A 23,569-nucleotide genomic window follows, 5' to 3' on the forward strand; every position below is an offset into this window, starting at 1 on the left:
CATTGTCATCGATCTTTGGCAGGTGCGCAAAGTTTGAATTAAATCTGTCCGTTAAAAGTGGGTCAAAATCGAGTCCGAAGGAGTCGGTTACATACATGCACACATACAGGTGAAGCTAATATAAAGCGTGTAAAAAGACTATTAAAATATAAGAAAAATCCTAATCAAAATGCACTACAAAATAACTGACAATATTTCTTATTTGTATTGATTGGTCTCAAAAGAATTCAATGTATTAAACGTGGATTTAATAAGTTTTGTAAGTGACAAATCCCAATTGTTTGACACCTTAATAATCCAGATCGGTCCACGTACGGAGCTGGTTATACGCAAAAAAATACTCGTTTAACTGGTAACTTCCTTTAGTTTTAGGTCTCTTCAAGAGAAAGGTGGAGAGTTTCTTATCAGATCTTCTCGTTTAAGCCGAGTAATTGTATATTTAGATTTTTTGTCGACGTTTATTAAAAATAATAAAATCGTTTATTTGCAAAGAATATAGTACATTCAGATTTAAAAAGAAAGAGATAGAGATGCAAATGCCATATTAATTATCACATTATGTTACGAAAATATAAAAAATTTATTTGTTGACGTCGAACTAACTATAAATGAAACTATTAATGTTATATTACTATACATTGTAAAAGACGAACAATCTTCAACAAATACTACAAAGTCATCATTTTAAAACATACACTGATTCTTGTACAAAAATTTGCTTAGAAATCAAAACTCAATATTCAAGTCCCTTATTAATCACTGCTATAAGTACTAAATATAATTGTTTTTTTTTCATTTATCAGGGTGAAGAAGATACAGCATCACAGTTGTCGCCTGAAGAAAGAGCGCTCAGATGTGGTTGGGGTCTGATTAGACCGCGGTGGCTTCAGAGATTCCGTACTGCAAAATGGGCGCTTTTCTGGCTATGCTGGGCGGGGGCTATACAGGGTAAGTACAACTACGTGGCAACATGTATCCATAATAAACATTTTAATACTTATAGATCATAATCATAAGCGTCCATGCGTCGGGTTGTCTCTCTCCCTAAAATATGGCGAGGTGGCCGATGGCTGGCCATGCGTCAAACCCGTGAACGGGTGACTGGTCGGAATTGAATTCGTGTATGCGGTGAAGTTAGTTATTTCGACTATGTATTTGCGTGTTGTTCCCACTAGAATTTAAGTACGTGCTCCTATTTCACCTTGCCTACTGCTGATAGAGGGCAAATGTTTGTTGTTTTTTATTATTATTATTAATTAACTATTAATTACTTAAGATGTCATGTGGTGTGGTGTCATTGTAGTGTAATGGTTGCAGATCCTTACAAACATTGTGTAAAACAAAAAACTTGGCGATTAAAAAGAATGGCATGAGAATATATATAATAGAATGAATTTTCCGTTCTACGCTCTTGATTTGAGAACTGGCAGTAAATGTAAAATTAGAAACATTTAATATGTATTTCTTTCTGACGTTCATAAGTGTACATTGTGTTACCTAAATGAATAAATGATTTATATATGATAGCTATAAATATTTATCTGTTAACCTCATCTTAACTGCAAAACTCTCACAGACTAGACATACTTAAAAAATTATGACTGATTGTATGTCGTATCAATGTTATATAATCGTAATTCATACCTTCCAATGTCAAATTAGAAGCCATACGATTCTTTGAAAGTATTCCCCCTAATTATTCTCCCTAATGGGGTTGTAACTACGTAATTGTGACAAAACACCTAACATTTGCATGAGGGGGCTTTTATTGGATTTAAATAACAATTTGCACCCTGAATTACCTTCGTAACACAATTATTGAGTGGATAATAGCGAGATATTTCTTTATTAACTTGTTACTTCAGAAATTACAGAATGTTGAAGCTTGAGTGTATTCAGTTTATTGGCTTTTATGCGCTTCGGAATTGTTGATATTTCTATTATCGTCGAATCTAAATGTACTTTTAGAGGTAGTATTTTAAGATTTTGATAAAAGATGAACTTTTGAAATTATTATTTTTGTAAGTAAAATCTATCAAACTATCCAAAGTACATATTTGATACGGCTCTACGACTCTACGGCTTAAGAAACTGTATAAGTTTTTGGAAAATGTAATTATGTACTAAATGTATAGAAATAAATAATTTGTTACACACAGCTTTCTATACCAATATAAAGTAAAAGTTACTTACGCTTGAAACAAAACGGTTGTTAAGGTTCCTTAAAAGTCCCTAAGATATGAAAGGAACTTGCAATTTTTATTAAAATCTGTACTGGGACCTATCATTAGCTAACCGATAGAACCAAATCGCGTGAATCCTTCAACGATTAAAGGTGTTAGAGTCTTCGCAGACGTGCTACTATACTATACGAGCGATAAACATTAAATATGAGTAAAAAATGGGTGTATTAACTTCATTTTTTATATTACTTTGAGTTGTAATAATCGACTGCCATATATTATTTAGTTTCGTGATTTTTATTAACTATTCGTGACTGATATTTTTATGATACGACTTACGTAATTGTTGCGAAGGTCTGTTTTTGTTTTGCGTTTCTAGTAAGCCAAAGGCCGATACACCGAGACCAAGGCAGGCTTATATGCAAATTTATGAGCCATTTGCCAAAACAGATGATCACATAGAGCCATTTTACGAATGGAAAAAAAAATAAAAAGGTTAGTCGACACCGAAGAGCTGGCAGCTACCTCGGACAAAGATTTAGTCTAGCTGTTCAAAGGGGGAACGCTGCCAGTATCTTCAGAACCTTGCCTAAAGGGCCTCCTATAATAATACATTTTAGTTATAATATTATATTTTTAAAGGTTTTTAGTGTTAGATTCAAGGAATGTTATTTTTACGTTGCTTAATTAATACTCAGAAATATAATTCATTTTCTCAGATGATCTATTATTATATACACTAAGTTTAGTTTTGCTAATCATAAGCAATAATAAATATGATTTCTACGTCTCCGTGGCTTAGTAGAAAACGCACATGAGGCATTGAACAAGGGTGCAATGAATGCAATTACGAGTAAGGTACGGCGGACTTACCTAAGAAAAAATTAATGAAATAGACACAAAAGTCATTTGTCCCCTATGGGTTATGAATGTTCAAAAATATTACGTAAATTATTAGATTTTTTTACTCTAGTGAAACGGTACATAATGGTTGTTCTAGCACCGTAGCCTGTCTACGCAGTGCCTAATAGCAACAAGATACAACGCTCATAATTTCCCCCGGGAGCCTGTAGTGTCCGATAGCGGGGACATTATCCGTATTATTGGCCAAATATCTGTACACCCCCACAACTCTAGTTATTATGGTTTAACGAGAATTTATATCCTAGCGTATGTGACATATTTAACCTGTTTGCCAGGTCACAATAACTTTGTATGTGTTGCCATTAAATAATAATCTAGAGGCGTTACAAAGCTATCTTCATCTTTTATACATCTATGCCTCACACATAGGTAGGTCTAAGACACGCCGGTTTCACGTTTAGACCAGTGCCGATAATTTTTGAAACTAACTTTTTGAACAACTTTTCTGTTTAACTTTCTTCGATAGGACTTTTAGTTTTGCCGGAAATCGAGATAAACCGTTTTTTACCCTTAAAACTCCCCCCCCCCCCTACCCCTTCCCGACCTCAGATCGCCCGTAAATTATTTTTCCTTTAATTTTTATAATATTATCCTCCCTTTCCAATAGGTTTCATCCTACTATTATTTTTTTCACTTTTTATTTATTTTAAAGGCTATCTGCACTGGTCTAGTTGGTTACTTTCACCATAGTACTGTTTACGCTCGTAGAAGAAAAACAATTCTTGGTGACGTTTGAACGCAAAACCTTAGGGGTTGAGTTCGCATAAACTATTGCTCCAATAGCATAAATAAAAATAAATCTGTGGCGCTACAACCTCTTTAGGCCTCAGGTTTCTGAATCTGTTTCATGATCATTTTTAAATCTATTAGGCAAGTAGGTAATCAGCCTCCGGTACATACACGCCGTCGACTTTTTCACACATAGAAAGAACGTCCATTGGTGCACAGCCGGGGATCGAACCTACGACCTCAGGGATGAGAGTTGCACGCTGAAGCCACCAGCCAACACTGTCTCCATTGCTCCAATATCATAAACAGATCCGTCCCGTAGATCTGTTCCTTTATATTATAGTATATTAATAGTGTAAAGTGTTTCACGTATAACTCGTAACTTAGAATTGCAGATGGAAGTGACTGGTATGTTTTATTGCACTATTCTCTGTTCTGTGAGTTATTACGAAAGTTTAACTTGTTCGAAACACTACTTTAAAGCAGATGTCATCGTTAAATGCGAATGTAATGGTTACTGCATAAACATCTACTACGTACTGAAAGTCTTGAGGGTGTAGTGTGCAACCCAAGTGTACTCCCAAGAACTGGGTTTCTTAGTACCTATGGGATATGTGCGAAGGCGAAGGCCTAGGTTATTTGCGAGACCAAGGGCAAGAACCAGTCTGTTGCACAGATCCCCGTTATCAAAGACGTTGCGACTACTGAATGCTATCTCCAACATTAACGACATATTTTTATGTTCGCAGAGTGAATTCACAGTAGCGATATTGTGTATATTATGTGTTTAATATTATATTTGTACTTGTATTTTATTTAATGTTTCTCGACATTATCGTATTGGCATAGTCTGTAAGGATATTGTATGTATTTCTGTAATAAATAAATCTTGTAAAATTAAAGATTAATAAGAGTGAAAGTATTGCCAGTTCTTATCGAACCAGTTCGTTTGCTTTCTCTTTGTTTATTTACAAAAAATATTCTTTAACAGCGAAAATCAGTAGACACTAAAACACTAAACATACTCAGATATTATAATCTCAGTATAAATAAGGAAGTAGGGAACGCCAGTGATTTACGTTAAAAATATTTTATCATCATGGCCGTGCCTTCGCATTAATTCAACTGAAGTACGTGACTTTTATTAAAACAATGTATTTGGGGCACTTGCATATTAGTAATAAGTGAAAGTGAGTTATTTTATTAGTTTGAAGTGTTTGGTTCTATATTAATCAATTTAGTTTAAGTATATAACAATACTACGACAAAAATATTCTTGAAATATCACCTAGGCTTTGCGACTTCTTGGTAATTTTCTAGTATGAAGTATTCCTATTGGCGCTTAATATTACCGTATCGTGTAGACATTTGCAGTAGATTGAACCCGTGGTTAAAGATTACGAATCAAGTTTATTTGACTTCATATGCAACAATTCGACAATACAACATTTCGACCTATGTTACTAGAGGCCAGCCTCTTTTGGTGGCTTGTTAAGGAACGCTAACCTCAATTTTTAAATATCATTGATAATTTATTCATTTAGGTAGCACAATGTACACTTATGAACGTCAATAAAGTAATACATACGCTTCTAATTTTACATTTACTGCCAGTTCTCAATTCAAGGGCGTAGAACAGACGAGATGAACTGAAATTAAAAATTTCACCTTTTCAGAATGTAATAAAAGTTAGTTATAAAAGTTTTTAGAAAAATACTTCTCCAATATTACTAAGTTAAAGTAAAGTTATTAGTCTAGTCGACAAGTTGAAAATGGTACAAAATAGAGATACTACTCTTAAAATTATGTGCGATAGCTCATTAGATCCGGAATGACGTCTAGAAAAATGTGCCAAAAGCGTGTATTAGCACATAAAAAATTGCAAAAGTTATAAACAATTAAAGATGAAAAAAAAAATTGTCGACTAGACTATATGGTTAGTAAGTTAAATCCGATTTATATAATGTTTTGCAAAGTCAGATAAATCTATAAATGTGAACAAAGAATAGGTACGTAAAAGGCGGTATTTAAAATTAATATATCCGAACACTGCTCAAAAAAAATCATTAGTGCCCATAGAATATAAATCCATTAACTCTCCACCGTAATTTCATGAAAGTCACCATGACAGTTGTATATTAATACAAAACACCTAATTTATCAAATTTCTAAAGAATCTTGGATACCCTGTGCAGATTTGTTACACGTTGCAATTTTCATAGTCTGTGATAAAAACAATAGATCCTTTTATTTATTAAATTTATGAAAATCTTCATAATCGTGAATTTTATATTAACGAGAATTTATTATATTAAATCGATTTCTTGTATCTGTTTACGTAAAATTGTAAACACCCTTAGATTGTAATCTATCTCGCGAGATTATAAACTGTCGAAAGATTGTGGACCTCAGCGTACTGCTTACAATTTAACGTATTATTATTCGGTAGATTGTAATCTATCGAAGTGAAACCGTCAAATTGTGAAACGGATCGCACCTCGCGCGCTGATTGGTTGAACGGAATATGCCCCGCGCCACCAATAGATTACAATCTATCGGTGTTTACAATTTTACGGTGACATATCCATTGAATAAGTCTTGCTTAGTACTCATCAAAGATAATATTGATCATAAACTTATGTTTTTTGATGCAATTATCTTTTGTTTAATCCTTGGTTAGATATTTGGGTAACAATAATTTGTACAGCCGTTACGGTTGAGGTACACACTCTTGAAAAGCACTCAAAATTTTGTTTATATGTTGCGTCAGCCAATGTTACTTGGTATTTGAAATTGTAGAGGAGGTGCTTTTCCTTCAACTTAACGGGAGAATCCTCCACCAATCTTACCACTGACTGACCGGCCCAAAATCTCCAGAGACTTTGCAGTACAGTTGGATGTCAGTACTAAGAAAACCTCGATAACTCAATGGATGTAATTGTATTGGTTTCCCTTTTGAGATTGTAGATGCTTCACTCTAGTACTCCAAACCGCCAAAAACTTTGGTATCAATATCTAGTCTGTAGCCAAAAGCGAAGTTAAACTATATTTATTTGTGACATAATCAACATTATTATTTACTGAATGAGCACAGTGGCCTAAATATCGGTACGTGACTGAGCACTAAGTTGAGGTATTGTCCGAACATCAGCCCGATTTATTTGAGCTTTCTAAAGCTTTGCCGTAATGTATAACACGCGTCATATTCATGGGATCAAAGTTTTATATTCAATTCATGTACAAAACATCTTAAAAGATTTAAAACGCCTCGTTATTACTTAAGGCCTGCTTTGTCTTTGCAAGAAAACGCCTGTTACTAAGTGACAATTTATAATTCTACTGGTGAATAAATTTTTGCATTCGGTAGTTTTGGTATATGTTACAAGCATACAAGAATTCAAATCATTCCTCTTTATAATATTAGTATGTTTATAAATAATTTATTTTTCACATCCTAATCTTTAACCTAATATTTCAAATAAAATACGTTATTCTTGTGCTGACTATAAAATAACTAAACAAATATTTACATTGTAAACTTTAAAAATTTAGAATCAAGTGACTGATCAGAAATATGCGAAATCTATGAACGCTTTACACTTCGGATACCTACATCCCTTCTGTATTCCTATTATCTATAACTCATTTAGCCCTGCGGTTTCACCTTCAGCATCTTTGGTAAATGGACAATCCAAAAAGAATCATCTCCGAATAGTTCTGGAAGTACGTTCCAACAACCTATTCAGCGTCGCAATACATACCAATGTTATAGAAAAAGTACTCTATCAAAACTTGGTTATAAGTAGTGATAATGAAATTGTTGTTAAGGAATCGTTATCTGTTTGTCTACATTATCTTTGTACCGGTGAGAAACTGGAGCGCGTCGCTAGTACAATCTTCATCATCAATATTATTTTATTTGTAATACAATCTACTCTCGATAATTTGAAACTCAAGGGACCAGAGATAAATTTCAAATTATCAAGAGTTCAAAATAACAAGTGTTTGAATAACCACGAGTGGGAGGGGCGACTGAAGGAAATAAGATCAAAATTTGTTACTTATTATTTCTATATTCTTATTATGTATTAACAATTATTCACAAATTTTTATTTCGAAAAGAAGTCTGTAATCTTTTTTTGAGTGAGTGACTTCAGTTTATCATTGTCCAAAGAATTTTCGATAGTGGTGAGAGAAACTGAACTTACTCATACCTCATATTTTATGTAAACAATTGACAAGTCTGTGCATGATAAACGCTTCAAATTATAAAGAGTAGGGAAGAGCGGATTTCAAATTATCGCATGTTGGCGAGCAAGATAATACTTTTTCAACTTCAAATTACCGAAGGGACCAATTATTATCATTGATTTTATTAAATTTATCGAGTATTTTTCAAGGGACCGGAAAATTTTCAAATTATCGAGAGATTCAAATTAACGAGTGTCAAATTATCGAGAGTCGACTGTATTTGATATTTTCCGTGTGTAGTAAACGTAATTGTTTACTGTAATTTTTGTTCAGTTAAAAATTTAATAATAAAGTAAAACATATAATAATCACATAGATAATGAAGATGTAAACTTAAGGTAGAAAATTTATGCTTAGGTATAAATTAGGATCTTTTATTTTTTATTGGAATAGAAGGCAAACGAGCAGGCTTTTAATAAAGTGATAACCGCTGCCCATGGATATCTGCAACACCAGGGTTAGCTGGTGTTTTACCGACCTTTCAAGGAATAGTATGCTCTTTTCTTGAAGGCCCAACTTACGACTTAGTCGTATCGGTTTCGAAATACCTATACTAGTTCCACGAAGATGTGGTGCGTGGCTGAAAGTGCCTTATACAGCGCTGTGTTGTAGACTTCCAGGCGTCAAGATGGAAAGACTGGAAAAAGCCTCGACGTCCGATGATGGAATCCAACCGCAGGTATTAGTCCAAACAATTCTTCAGAGCACTCCCCATGTTAAATGTATCCCGATGTTTCGTAACGCTAATAAAAAACAATACAAAATAAATTATTTTATAATTTATATCACATCAAAAATCAGTACATCACTGTAAGTTTTACTAGACAATAGAATATAAGTATAGAAAGACATAATTTAATAAAAGAAATCAACAAAATATTTCGGTAAAGAAATTTCACTCACAGTAAAAAATTACGACAATATCACCTAAATCGATTAAAACCAAGTGATGGAACACTTTAAGAAATACATTTAAACTTGAACTAACTCCATAGAACAATGGACCATCATTTATGACAATAATGCCCGAGAAATTCCCCAATCCCCTAAGTTCTTTATTTCCTGGCTTCGTAACCTAAGCTGGCAACATTAGTTCCCGTGACTGAAACTATTGCTTCTATTAATTCAGATTTGCAGTTTGTTTTCGGTATTTGAACAGTTTTCGATTCTTACCTCTATTCTATAGTAAGTGTACCTAATCTAATTACACAAGTTATGTGATAGTAAACGCAAATGATGGTGTTTTTTACATTTCATTTTAACATATGTGTTTTTAGGATATCACAAACAGTATTACGTAATAATAAAATTATTCAATTGGACCTAAAAAATATACAGCCTTGTGTATGTGTATGGTTACAGAACTTTATTTCTCATTACAAAATGTTTTTTTTTTTATATAAGAATTTACTAACAATAATAAAATTAAAACAAATTTAAAAAGTTTGGTCCCTGCAAACAATTGTGTTTTATATTTTGTTATTATTATTATTACTATTTAGGTTGAGAATACTGTAATTACCGTAAATTTGTGTGTTGGAAATTAATAAACAATTTTTTATAATATGAAAGAGATGCACGTCGCCAGCAGACAGCCGTCCTAATTTTAGTCTTCTAGGCTCATTCTGATCTTTAAATTGATCAAACACGCTAATATTTTGAATTTTAGGCAATTAATGAAGGTAATTTATTAAACACTTGCACACCCTCATACTTAGTAGACCTCGTATCGTTTCACCGAGATACAACAACGTGGTGTGTAGTCGATCCTATGAAATAGCATGAAGACGCTAGACTCTAGAGTCTGGCTAATGAAAGAACAAGACAAGAAAAGGGCAGCAAATTAAAAAATATGGTATCCCTAAAAGTTTGATATATTTTGTGGAATAAACTTACTTGATACTTGATTTTATTTTATTATTGTTTACATGGATAGTAACTGTATTTCTATGAAATTAAATACTAAACGTATTTAGTATTTTACTATTGATACTTAAAATGACTAGCATTGCATGGACTTTATTTGGAATAGTCAAAATCAGAATCCAAAAAAATTGCGATTTCTTTAAAATACTGGTTCTGGGATTTTATTCTATCTTTCTGCTGTAAATCAGTGAGCTTACTAATAGTTCTCACTATTCCATCGAATCCTTCTACATCCTCCAGATTTCTTGCGAAAGAAACAAAATATTCTATCAAATAAAACAAAGTTTAGGCCTGTTAACTATTCGAAAAAAAAATATAATAGAAATAAAAATCAGTAATTAATTTTTAGATTTTTTATTTAATTGAGAAATTACAGTAAATCATACTTACCTAAGAAATTCAATGACATTCTGTGTTGCCATCCGAAGGTTTTCGAATAATTCAATTATTTGAAAAAATCTTTCATTCTTTCATTAGCCAGACTATACCACCGAATTAAATAAACAAAGAAAAAACACGTCGAATCGGAACCTCTTTCATCGAGTTTTTTGAAGTCAGCTAAAATTCATTATTTAGAATGACTATTGGTATTTAAAACCATGCCGATAGATGAACAAAATTACCTGAAACTACTAACCATCCAAATTGATAGTAATTTTGAAATTGCAAAATCACATAATTGAACAAGCCCGTTTCATGTGATATTCTGATTGCAAGCGGCTTTAAGGCTTTACTAATATGACGTCCCGCGGCTAAAAATCCAATGTAATAGAGTCGCATCCGCAAACACAGTGTAATACATTCAGTTTGGTATTAAAATCACGATGAATCGGCGGTAGATGTAAAGTCAGCCTTCCTTACTTCTCTATGAATCACATAAATTTTGAGGTTATGTGAAAAATGTGTGAATACAAAAGTTTTAGATCTTTTTATTACCTCCAACTTTGCCATTTAACTTTCTTCGATAGGACTTGTAGTTTTGCCGGAAATCGAGATAAACCGTTTTTTACCCTTAAAACTCCCCCCCTACCCCTTCCCGACCTCAGATCGACCGTAATTTATTTTTCCTTTCATTTTGATCATATTCCCCTGCTTTTCTAATGGGTTTCATCCTACTGTAATTTTTTTCACTTTTTATTTATTTTAAAGGCTATCTGCACTGGTCTATTATGTAATTATAAATAAGAATAATAATTCATATTCAAAATAATTTATTCATTAAGGTAACACGATGTACATTAAATGGACGACAATAAAGAAATATATATTAAATGCTTCTAATTTTACATTTACTGCCAAGTCCTCAAATCAAGGGCGATCCACGGTGAGAAGAACTGTTTTACCAAATGTTTGTAAGGAGCTGAACCATTACACCATGTTCTACATGACATAATATTTAACTAATTGACAATATATTAGTATATATAAACGAAAAAAATTAAAAAACAAAGATTTGTGTTCTATTAGCATTAAAAATAGATAAATAGAAAACTAATTTATATTTAAAAATGTTTGGTTAAACCTTGAAGGTTAAGAATATTTACATACTAAATGTATTACTTGTGTTTAATCTATTTAAAACCACTATGAAATACAATAGAATATATCTTCAGTATAATTAAGCATCTCAATAATATCATTGGCCTCGGGTTTCACTAAAGACTAGGCTCGGAGTGATGAATGATTTAATAATAATAATAATAATTTATTACAAGAATATGGTACAGAAATGTGTAAGGAGGTAAAATCGTAAGTTCGCATATTCTGCCACACACAATGGCGCGCAAATTTGTCTTTAAAGGAATTTTACATTTTACATCATTAGTCATATGAATTGGTCAATTCTTATTACACTTTTCCCAGTCTGAATTCTTCACAGGTCTACAAATCAGGCTTGAGGCCGGCAATGTATAAAACTAAATTAATCATAATTTAAAACGACAGGAAACGTGCAAAAAAATAGTGAATATCTTTTCAGAATGGGTGGTCCATTGTCACTGATTAAATTAATCTGTGACAATGTCACGTAATCCTATTATATTGGATGTGATCGCGGACAATGCGACAATTTATACTGCACTTTATACGAGATTTCCAGTTATAATCCTATTAATAGTGAGGATTATATTAATCCTTCATTATTTGTTCGTTGTTAGGTACCAAAGGATTTTGAGCAGCCACTTATGTGTTCAAACATTTATTAAAATATTCTTTTTCATAGGTCCAAAAGAACCGCAAACTGTCGACGTCGCAAAAGCCTGATCAGATTCTTGTTTACAAACTAAAATCATTAATATTTGCAGAAATTTAAAATCTAATTAAATGAGACACTATTATATAGATATTTAAACCTTTTTACTTTTGGTTCAAAAACTTTTCTCAAAGATGCTTTAGGCCATTTACCATATTCATAAACATATAAAAGATATATTATTTCAGTACGAACCAATGTCATTTCATAACACGAATTAAATAATTAAATCAAAAACAAAAGAAGTTCTGTTTAAAAGGCAATCAAATTGTCGATATTAAAATATTTGTGACTATAATAAAAGCCTTTAACTAATTATGGGTTTTATTAATTATTGATTGATTAAATGCATTAACCTAGATGCGGACCGTGCTTTAGTGGGCTTACAAGTTGTTGGACGCTTTAACTTTGTTAACTGATATAAAGCTTGAATATAATTTATGTCATATTAAAAATGATATATTTTAAGAAAAAAAAAAATATAAGTAATAAAAAACCGCCTTTAATTTCAATGTGTATTTTTTAAATTAGTAGTGCTAGTACCTTTTTAGCTCTGGGCCTCATTTCTCTCTATGTTTTATGATCATTTGTCAATCTAACAGGCAAGCACGTGATCAGCCCCCTGCCTGACACACGCCGACTTTTTGGGTCTAAGGCAAGCCGGTTTCCACACGATGCTTTCCTCCATCGTTAAAGCGAATATTAAATGCGCAAGTAGAAAGAAAGTCCATTGGTACACAGCCGGGGATCGCACTTACTACCTCAGGGATAAGAGTCGCTCGCTGAAGCCAACTAGGGCAACACTGCTGCTGTGTAATTTTTCAGTCAATTAAAATTTGACACAGATATCAAATTGTCCTTAGACCATGATTATTATACGTGGGTAACACTGAAATTCCTAATGAATTTTTTTTTTAAATTTCAATTTTAGAACTCCTTGGTAACTTATGTAGTATATTGCATTCGTTTGTCATTTGTTTTTGTGAATTGGCGGCAAATCTAACACTCTTGTTACACGTGAAACAACGCCAGAAAATTTATGCCATAGAAGAGACCCCAAAGGAAAAATGGACCCACTTCTTTTCTCAGTGGTTCCATCGAATGCGACGATGTGTAGAGAGGAACGGATATTATTACTTCGAAAAACAATAAAAGGCAACTTTCTACAATGCATTTTCAGTGTTACCCGTGTATGCAGCACTAAATATATATAATAGACTATGTTAATATATAATTACATAACTTTTAGGACGACAAAATTATTATTGTTAAAGGAAAAACTTATTTATCGATTGAAACATAAACAAACGTTCAAAAATCTTTGTAAAAGTGTTGAAAAATGTAATTTTCTTATTGAGTATTCAGTCTAATCAGAAATTCATACGTTCAACTGACACCGGTTACGTTTTTGCTACGTGATCCCATCGAGATCCATTTTGAATTGCACTATTTTTAAATCATGGAGGTTGGGGTTTGCAGAATATCATACACCAGCTGCTACACACGACATCTTGTTCGCGTCCGAGTAAAACTAGATAAAATATTTGCCTGTTTTAGTGAAGTGGATGTGGAGTTTTATTTATATTAATTTTGTTGCTATACTCAGAGCTCAATTATAATGGCTTTTATGGCAAATATAAAAATAAAATACTAAGGGTCAGTTTCACAATGTACGGATAAGTTCTACATAAGTTCCCAATAAGCTATTTATTACTTATTGGTAGGATAAACACTATTGTTGCGTTTCACGACTGTCAGATAGCGCTATTCGTCACATAAAATCCATCATAAGTATGAGTCCGATGAAGTGTCAAATAGCACAATTTATCTTCCAAATAATTTATGTGTTGCATAGCTATTTGGTACTTTATCCATAAATTGTGTAACGGACCCTTAATATATATTGTAAATATAACACTAGAGGATTTTTTAAAATACTTAAATATAGTTTATGTTACTCAGGTGTCATACCATTCTAATGGTGAAATAATTTTCGAAATGTGCCAAGTAGTTTTAAAGTTCATTCATAAAAAACAGAATGAAGCAAATCTTTTCTCTTAAAAATTTAAAGCCTTATATGTAACACGTGTAATTTTTGGGTCTTTTTTCACAATGAACACACCGTAGTTATTTAATATGTACAGTTATATATATATACTAGAGACCGGCCAAGCGTTGCTGTGGCTAAGGTTTTTGTTATATTACATAGTAGTAAACTATTCAAAGGAAACGGTAGGAGAACACCAGTCATGGGGACCACCATGCTTTATTGGTGTAAAATTGTAGCTTATGTGAAACGTTGGTACTTTCAACACAGCGCCACCTGTTAGAATTGTGACAATTAAATAATAAACAAATATTTTGCAATAAAATAATATTGCGGGTATAAATTGAGATGTAAGCTATCCTATCTTTTAAGTTAGATCAAACTGCACACGGTGTGCAAATTTGATTGATATCGGTTCGGTAGTTTAGGAGTCCATTGAGGACAAACATTGTGACACGAGATTTATATATATTAAGATTAAGATTATACGTAAAATATATGACCACAAAGTTGAAAGTCGCACTAGGCTAACGTCTCACAGTAAAGCATATATTCTAAAAGCTAAGTCGAGTTGTTAACGAATCTTGCAAACGAATCACTCTACCGGGAACGATGTTGATTGGTGTGATAATGCCAACATTGACACACTCATTAGAAATTAGCACTAGTTGCAATGCAGACTTCATTACAGATGTACATTCAGAAGTGTAATTTATCAAACTTACGTTGTATTTAATAGGATTTGTGATCCGGGAAGTATGTTTGAAGATGGATAGTGTATACCTGTTTAGAATATTACGATTTTTCAACAAATAATGAATGTTCATATGAAATGTGGCAAATATAAGTCAAATAACTTTTTTCATATAGGTAAACAAGTACACTTATGAACGTCGGAAAAGAAGTGAAATTAATTCTAATTTTACATTTACTATACTTATAATAAATAAGAATTATATATTTGTGGAACCAGCTGCCTGTAGAGATATTTCTGAACGGATACGACTACGGGACCTTCAATAAAAGAGCGTATACATTTTTAAAAGGCGGGCAACGCATTCGCGAGCCCTGGCTATGTGACAGTCTATGGGTGGCGGTATCACTTAACATCAGATGAGCCTCCTGACCGTTTGCCCCCTCCCTTTTCTATGAAAAAAATATCTGTGGAACCATCTGCCAGAAGAGATATTTCTGAACCGATACGACGTATGGGCCTTCAAGAAAAGAGCGTATCAATTTTTAAAAGGCCGGCATCGCATTCGCGAGCCCTCTGGCAATGTGACAGTCTATGGGCGACGTTATCACTTAACATCAGCCTCCTTCAAGAATAGAGCAACCCGTTCCTAATAGGGCTGGCATCACTCCCGTAAGCCTTTTCGGCGTCTCAGGTGTCCGTCAGTAAGCACTTCGTTTTAAGGAACCCGCCGACTACTTACCCCCGTCCCATAAAGTCCTTGCATATTTAATTCTATCTCAGTCTTATAATTCAGCTCAGCTGACCCGGCAAACGTTGTTTTGCCATGTATATTATTTCTAGGAAACATATTTTAGTTCAATAAAAATAACTATCTACTAAAATAAATATAGGGGTTGATCTTAGAAGGGTGAAAATTAAGGTTGTATGTAATTTTGTATGATGTAAATATCATAAATTTTTTTTTTTGGGTGGACACCCCTTATCACTGAGAGGTTTGAAAGATAGTAGCCGATTCTCAGACTTACTGAATTTTATGAAACAATTTCATAAAAATCGGTTGAGCCGTTTCGGAGGAGTATGGGAACGAACATTGTGACACGACAATTTTATATATTAGATGTTCCTATACTATAAACACTACTTCTACTCCTGCTAAAGTACCTGTTGAGTTATTTAATGTTACGAATTTACATTTATATCCTTCAAGAAAGTCTTACGTCACTGGACCAAGTTAGTATAACTAGAAGCCAAGTACAGGTTTTCGTTATTAAATTTATTTTATATTTTGTCGCTTTCATATCAGATTCAATTCTTATCTTAAGAGTGTATTGGACATAATCTTTCCATTGGCTATTCGCAAAATATTTTAATGGAATTCTGCCAAAATATTTCGACTTATCTATTACCACTAAGCGTATAAAGCGATGTTTCTCTAACTAAAGCGTTTGTCCCTTTCCGGCAAATAGCTCTTTTGCTGTGATTAAAAGAGACATCGAAATCGAAATCGCTTAAACTATAAGAAAGGAATTACGTTGGGTTACGTAACTTTAAGCTCTCTTTAGGATTTGGAAAAATATTTTGTTTCTTATTCTGTTTATAGTGTACACAAATTGGTTTGACTGAATCCGCCAAAGGTCCTCATTATAAACAGTAGCTGAGTGCATCGCTACATGTCACGCGTCGTTGATTCTGATTAGTCGAGCTTCTCTAAACCAGCGATTAAAAAAATAGTGAATAAATCTTAAACAAATACCAATCTCGCGGCAATAGTGTTAATATAGGATAATTTACATCCCTAAAAACAAAATAAATTCTCTCTTTTAACTAAAGTATACGTATTTTTTGTCCCTCCCTTTTAATTTAACATCAAATAATCTGTATAATATGATGACCACGACTGCTGAAAACAACTGAAAAGCACTCGAAACTTTAAGTTATGGTAAAAATACGCGTTTAAGAAATTTTATTTAGAAATCGATTTATTTAGATTTTTGTTCTCCGGACGGGTCGGACAACCTCGCCATTGGTGAGAATTTCGGAATTTTCAGAGTTCGCTTGTGTGTGCGTACACAATTGTTCACTATTTACCTTGTACGAATCCGAATTATTCTGATATTAATTTGTATGAAAAATAGACTGGTTTCATTTCTTGGCATTTCTCTTTAAATTTAATTTGTTATGGTTGAGTCAAAGGGCAGTAAAAGATTTGTTATGAACTTATTTGATAGTTGATACTATGGGCATACATAACCCTTAATTCTTAATGCACGTTTCTGAGTATGTCTACAAACTGCAAGTAAAAAATAAAAATACTAATAGATTCCTAGTGATATTTTCCAAAGGCATACGCTAGTTTTATGGCTTAGAATTTTCCATACGTCTATATCAAGAGCTCACATTAACACAATTTCACGTCTTTGAGTTCATAAGTTACTATAAAAATTTACTTTTTTAAGCATACACTGCATTTTATGTAATAACTAACGCTAAAAGAGACTACTCGCTAAGGGTGATTTTAGGTTTAAAGACTTTATTTCTCAAAAATACAAAAATGTCACTTACATGAGAATAATACTTAAGATGATCATTAAGAAATAAATGTTTTTAATTATTTTGACAAACATATTCACTTAGCTTCAATTTGAATGAATTGAAAGAAGTAATATTGTTTATATTTGTGGGTTATTTATTATTTAGACTTTTGATTGTGACTTTTGTACGTTTTTACGTATGGGACTGATACTCAGCGCTTACGAGCTTAGTAAGATTTACGGAGCTCAAATCCTTTACGTTTTTGACATTCAGAGAAAAGCTAATAAGTGTGCATAATTATAATCATAGCTCAGTTGCTATCAATATTTGCAAATTGCTCTACCAATTAAAAGTTTTAGACGCATAAAAACCCAGTATTAAACTGGGAAGTGAATGAATTTGCAATGGTGGCGATTGGTTGATATTTTGTATGGATTTATAAAAGTTTGAAAATGTTTCAAGCAATTAAGATGCCAACCAGCTGACAAATATTAATATTGAAATATTAACATAAAATGGTACGAACAAATGATTGTACCACTGCAAAAGTGAAAGATGGAGACTTTCAAAACCATTGTAGTGGTTTTGTTGTTTATTTAAAGATAGCAGAATACTATTTTCTGTGAAGGAAATTTTAAATATCCACTAACTTGAAATAGGATAAAAAGCGATGTTCTTATTTATTAATAAGTGCTATAATGAAAAAATCATAACTTTAAAACGCATGTCTTCGAAACTACATATAAAACCAGAATCTAATGCCGAAATAGACTTAATAGACTTTAAAATTACTGTGTGAAATAAAGAAAATAATTATTATTACATTTCTGTGGAGTACCAGTCAAGTCAGCCACGGTCTAGTATGTAAACATTAAGCTCGTTTTATGTGAACTTCATAGCATCTTCGCAGGCTTTCTTTTTCGCCTTTTCCGAATAGTAATCGTATTAAAGCACGTAGAAGGCTTCTCAAGGGAGACTAGGGGCAGGTGGCGCTTCATTAAACTTTAGACATTTTTATAGCCCTCCATCTTGTTTTGGATACAACTTGTCCCATAATTTTAAACTTTCCACTCTACTTTAGTTGAATTTACTTTAAAGATAAAAATGCACCTCATTTTAATATAAACCGACTATTATTATTAATCCTTTTTCATCGTCTACATATATTCTAATTGCTTTCTTTTGTTCATTCTTGACGTCTAATTTCTTATATATAATAAGTAGTTTTGCACTTCTTGCACTTGTCCTTAGGGTGATTGCCATAAAAAATTAAATACACTCACTCTGTACGCACCTTTTAAAATGTTTCATGTGTAGAACGTTTGCTAAACTATAAATCATATATATACTTTAGATCAGCATTGATAAACTATATGTTAACTCCTTTTAAGTTTCAGAAAGTGTGGTACTCATACTCCTCTTGCTCACTCTTTGCACTTGGCCCCAAATGTTTCGTGACCGTTTGATTCTATCGAATATAATTATGTCAAATTGTTTAAATCAGTCACTAAAAATACATCTGAAACTGGAGGTTATTAGAATATGTCCATTTATCTGCGTTTCTTTCTGCAATGACAGTACAGATCGACAGTTTTGTATACATTTAAGATGTGGTTCTCGTCGTATCCTAAGGCTCGCGCGGTACTTAAACATTAAAATCGAATCCCGGTAGAACCACAAATTATAAGTAGTTCTTCACCTTTAAAGAGTGATTCAAAAGAATATGATGGGTGAGTCGAATGAAGTTTCATTAGGTCAATTATGCCTTTGATCAATTAAATTGTTTATTTATTTACGGCATACGTGCCAAACAATAAATATAGGCTACTTACTTGCTACCTTAAACTACTAAAAACAAATTATATATACAATATATATATATATATATATATATTTTATATAACATTTGGTTCTGCACTTCTCGCACGCATCATGTTTCTTTTTTTTAATTTTTCTCTTTAACTAGGGTTGCCTGGAAGAGATCGCTTATTAGCGATAAGGCCGCCCGTTCCATTCCTTATAATTTTTATGTATTGTGTTTCTTTTTGCAACGAAGTGTAAATAAAAATAAATAAAATAAAATTCTGCTTTAAAAATAAAAACAAATTACATTAATCTCTCAGTCTTCAAACCTATTACATATACAGGGTGGCCAAAAAGTCGTGGATCAAACGCAAATAGGGGATAGATGAGGTCATCATCGGCAAAAAATTGTTCTAAGGGAGGTCTCTAAGGTCAACCCCTGCAGAGTTATGATTTATTTTGGTTTTTATATGAAAATTGACTTTTTTTTACTAATTCTTCTTAAAATTCGAAAAAATCTACATCCTGTATCTTTCTCATAATGTCCACTAGATTGGTACTGATGAGTTCTTGCGTTAGACATACTATTTATAGTTGTTTATTGAGTATATTCAAGATAATATTAAGTGATACGATATAACATTTTTTCAAATCATAAATTCTTCTTTACTTTGGACCCCACTGTGAAAAAAAATTACTCCACCGAAAAGTGTCCCTGTACTACAAGTTTTGGCGCATTTAATAGGGATTCTGAAAAGGTATTACGCGTGGCCATGAGTCGCTCTAATATCTTTCTAGGAAGAATTACAAACAACGATTGTGAAATAATAATTGTATTAAAACAATTATTTCTCAATGGTTGTTTGTAGGAAACAAAATATTTTACAATAAAATATGCTCAAAATTCCTGACTCTGATCATAATACTTAATCTGCACCGTCTAATCAAATTCCTACGTAACCCTACAGCCATCTTTCAATTTTTTGAATCTAGTCCGATTCACACAGTACTGGTCACAGGTAGGTAAATAATCTATCATAAGTCCGAATCGTTGTTGTTTTTTCGTCCTAGAAAGATATTAGAGTGACTCATGGCCATGTGTAATACCTTTTCAGAATCCATATTAAATGCGCCAAAACTTGTAATACAGGGACACTTTTCGGTGGAGTAATTTTTTTTCACAGTGGGGTCCAAAGTAAAGAAAAATTTATGATTTGAAAAAATGTTATATCGTATCACTTTATATTATCTTGAATACACTCAATAAACAACTATAAATAGTATGTCTAACGCAAGAACTCATCAGTACCAATCTAGTGGATATTATGAGAAAGTTACAGGATGTAGATTTTTTCGAATTTTAAGAAGAATTAGTAAAAAAAAGTCAATTTTCATATAAAAACCAAAATAAATCATAACTCTGCAGGGGTTGACCTTAGAGACCTCCCGTAGAACAATTTTTTGCCGCTGATGACCTCATCTCTCCCCTATTTGCGTTTGATCCACGACTTTTTGGCCACCCTGTATATTCAGTCAGGGCAGAAGTGAGGAAACTAAGAAGGGTGATCATAAGCGGAATCGGCGACTGGATGGACTGGAAACTGCGCCTTAGCTCGTCTTGAGTGGGCTAAAACAATATCTTTAGATTAGACTTTAATAACAGCCGAAGCAACGAGAAAGTAATTTCGACAAAATGTCAATACAAAAAGACAAAGTGATACTAATATTTACCTGTTGAGGCTATTAAAAAGTGCCTGCGCAATAATAAACAAGGATCAAAAGATTGTCTCGTCTCTGTCAATAAACCTCGTAGACCGGAAATCGCTATTATATTGACGGATCACTTCCGGTCTTGATAAATTGAAATGGCTTTTTATAAACCTTTACTGTAAATCTTTAAATCTTTTTATTAATTTGATTTTATGATGATTATATATACAAGTATATATATATATATATATACATACCTATTCTAGCCATAAGTTCTGTTGTCTGTCTGACAAACGAAAATGCAATTTTTTAAAATGTTGTATTATGTAATAGTATTTAAATTTTGTTTAATGTAGTACTATGTAATATTATTGAAATTTATACCTACGTATTTGTTACAGCTCCATACCCACTTTGTGCAAGGCGATCACTGCAATCCTATTTTCTTAAAACACCCCATTTCATATTGTAATTTGATAAAAAAATATGTGTAATGGCGTAAAATCTAAAGAAGTTTTTAAAATAATATACGTGTTCCAAATTCAAATAATTAAGAAGTTGAAAAAAAGTTTTTATGTAACAGTATTTATGGCCAGACTAATTATACATTTACTCGTATACGCCGAATGCGTGACCGAGTACCGTGGGTATATAAAATAATACAATATGACCTTTATCGAAGAAACCAGAGAAATTATAAAAATAACTAAACAATTGATCTTATCGCAAATTACCGGAATTTCGAAATTTGCTTCGACCTTCAAATCACCGCATAATTTTATGGTGCGTTGACCGTATCGGTAATAGTATTTGTGTGTTTTGTTAATCTATTAGAAGTGAGTAAGTATCACCTAGTGATCCTTACGAATCTCTCGCACCACTAAAGCATGTTTTCTAATTCGTATCTCGATTCACAGTCTCGTCTTAATTACTGTGAGATATGTCAAACTTCGTACACAACAAAGGTATTGATAGGTAAAACAAGATTTAATTTTGAGTGGAAGCAACAAGGTTAATATTTGGGTAGAGAGTACCGTATATACCCGAACAGCTGTAAAACGAAAGACGAGACAATTATTTAAAAACTGGAATCTATTTCGTAAAACACTTACCTACTTCTATTAAAACTCGTATGTTTTAAGACGGCTTTATCAAACTCAAAGCATATACGGCACACGAAAATATACAAACGTTTATACTATTTTCAGCTGTAATTGTTTTAGTCATCTGTTTTATTTTGATTAAACGATTTTTCCTGTACCTTGGATCCCCGGCTGTGCATCAATGGATTTTCTTTCAATTTTGCGCATTTAACGTTCGCTTTAACGGTAAAAACATCGTGTAGAAACCGGCTTGCCTTAGACACCAAAAAGTCGACGGCGTGTGTCACTAACTTGCCTATTAAGAATAAAACAAATGAACACGAAACAGATACAAAAATCTTAGGCCGAGACCTAAAAGGTAGCGGTATTTTTTTTAAAGTTCCGTTCTGGAGAATGGAGTATTTAAAATTGATGATTAAGTATTACATTCGACATAGGTATATGATACAAAAGTAATGTAATAAATAAAATAAAAATTGCCTTTATTCGAGTACTACACTACACTAAATCCATGTCATTATGTTTTACACTAGTACTCGATCTCCGACGGAGTGAAGGCCACCTCCGAATTCTTCCACGTGTCTCTATTCCTCGCGACTTTATTCCATTTTCCCAAGATTGTGGTGAGCATCCTCTCTTTCTTCTTCCCACTGGGATATTCCAACTTCTTGACCCATCTGCCATCACAAATGCGGGCAATGTGACCGGCCCATTTCCAATTTAACATTGTATGTGTTACGTCGTCTATTATGCTCGTACGGCATCACATCGTTTTTTACTTTCTTTAAGTTTCAATCGAAGAATCCAACGTTCCATAGCCCTTTGGCATCCTCCAATCTTCTTATTTTTATAATTAAATGGAAGCTGGAAAAGCATCTTTTGAATGTGTACAAATTGTTTGGAAATTTAATACTCTCTGGTTCGTATCGTATTGACGTACGAATTGATATGTTCGTGCAGCAAGAGACGGCTGTAAAAACTTGAAGGGTTTCAGTTATGTAAATAAGAAGATTTAAATGAAAACCAAAATATACTAGAACAAGTGAATTTTTTATCTTAATATATATAAATTACGCGTCACGTTGTTTGTCCGCTATGGACTCCTAAACTACTCAACCGATTTCAATCAAATTTGCACACCGTGTGCAGTTTGATCTAACTTAAAAGATAGGATAGCTTACATCTTGATTTATACCCGCAATATTATTTTATTGCAAATTATTTATTGATTACTTGACAGTCACAATTGTAACAGATGGCGCTGTGCTGAAAGTACCAACGTTTCACATAAGCTACAATTTAATGGCATAACCACCAAAAACGCATGGTGGACTCCATGTGTGGTGTTCACCGTTGCCCTTGAATAGTTTACTACTATGTAATATGACAAAAACCTTAACCACAGCAACGCTT

At 32.8% G+C, this 23,569-nt stretch overlaps 1 protein-coding gene across 2 annotated transcripts in view; it reads left to right on the plus strand.

Moving 5' to 3' along the window:
• LOC125059691 (solute carrier organic anion transporter family member 4A1) overlaps window positions 1-23,569 on the plus strand; it is a 60,144-nt gene that overhangs the window by 22,141 nt on the left and 14,434 nt on the right. For both annotated transcript variants that reach the window (XM_047664236.1, XM_047664237.1), the window contains one exon: window positions 804-948. In XM_047664236.1, the coding sequence (XP_047520192.1) occupies window positions 804-948 (145 nt within the window). The remainder of the gene's footprint in view (window positions 1-803; window positions 949-23,569) is intronic.

This window comes from Pieris napi, chromosome 20 (assembly GCF_905475465.1).
Source record: "Pieris napi chromosome 20, ilPieNapi1.2, whole genome shotgun sequence".
NCBI classification, from domain to species: domain Eukaryota; kingdom Metazoa; phylum Arthropoda; class Insecta; order Lepidoptera; family Pieridae; genus Pieris; species Pieris napi.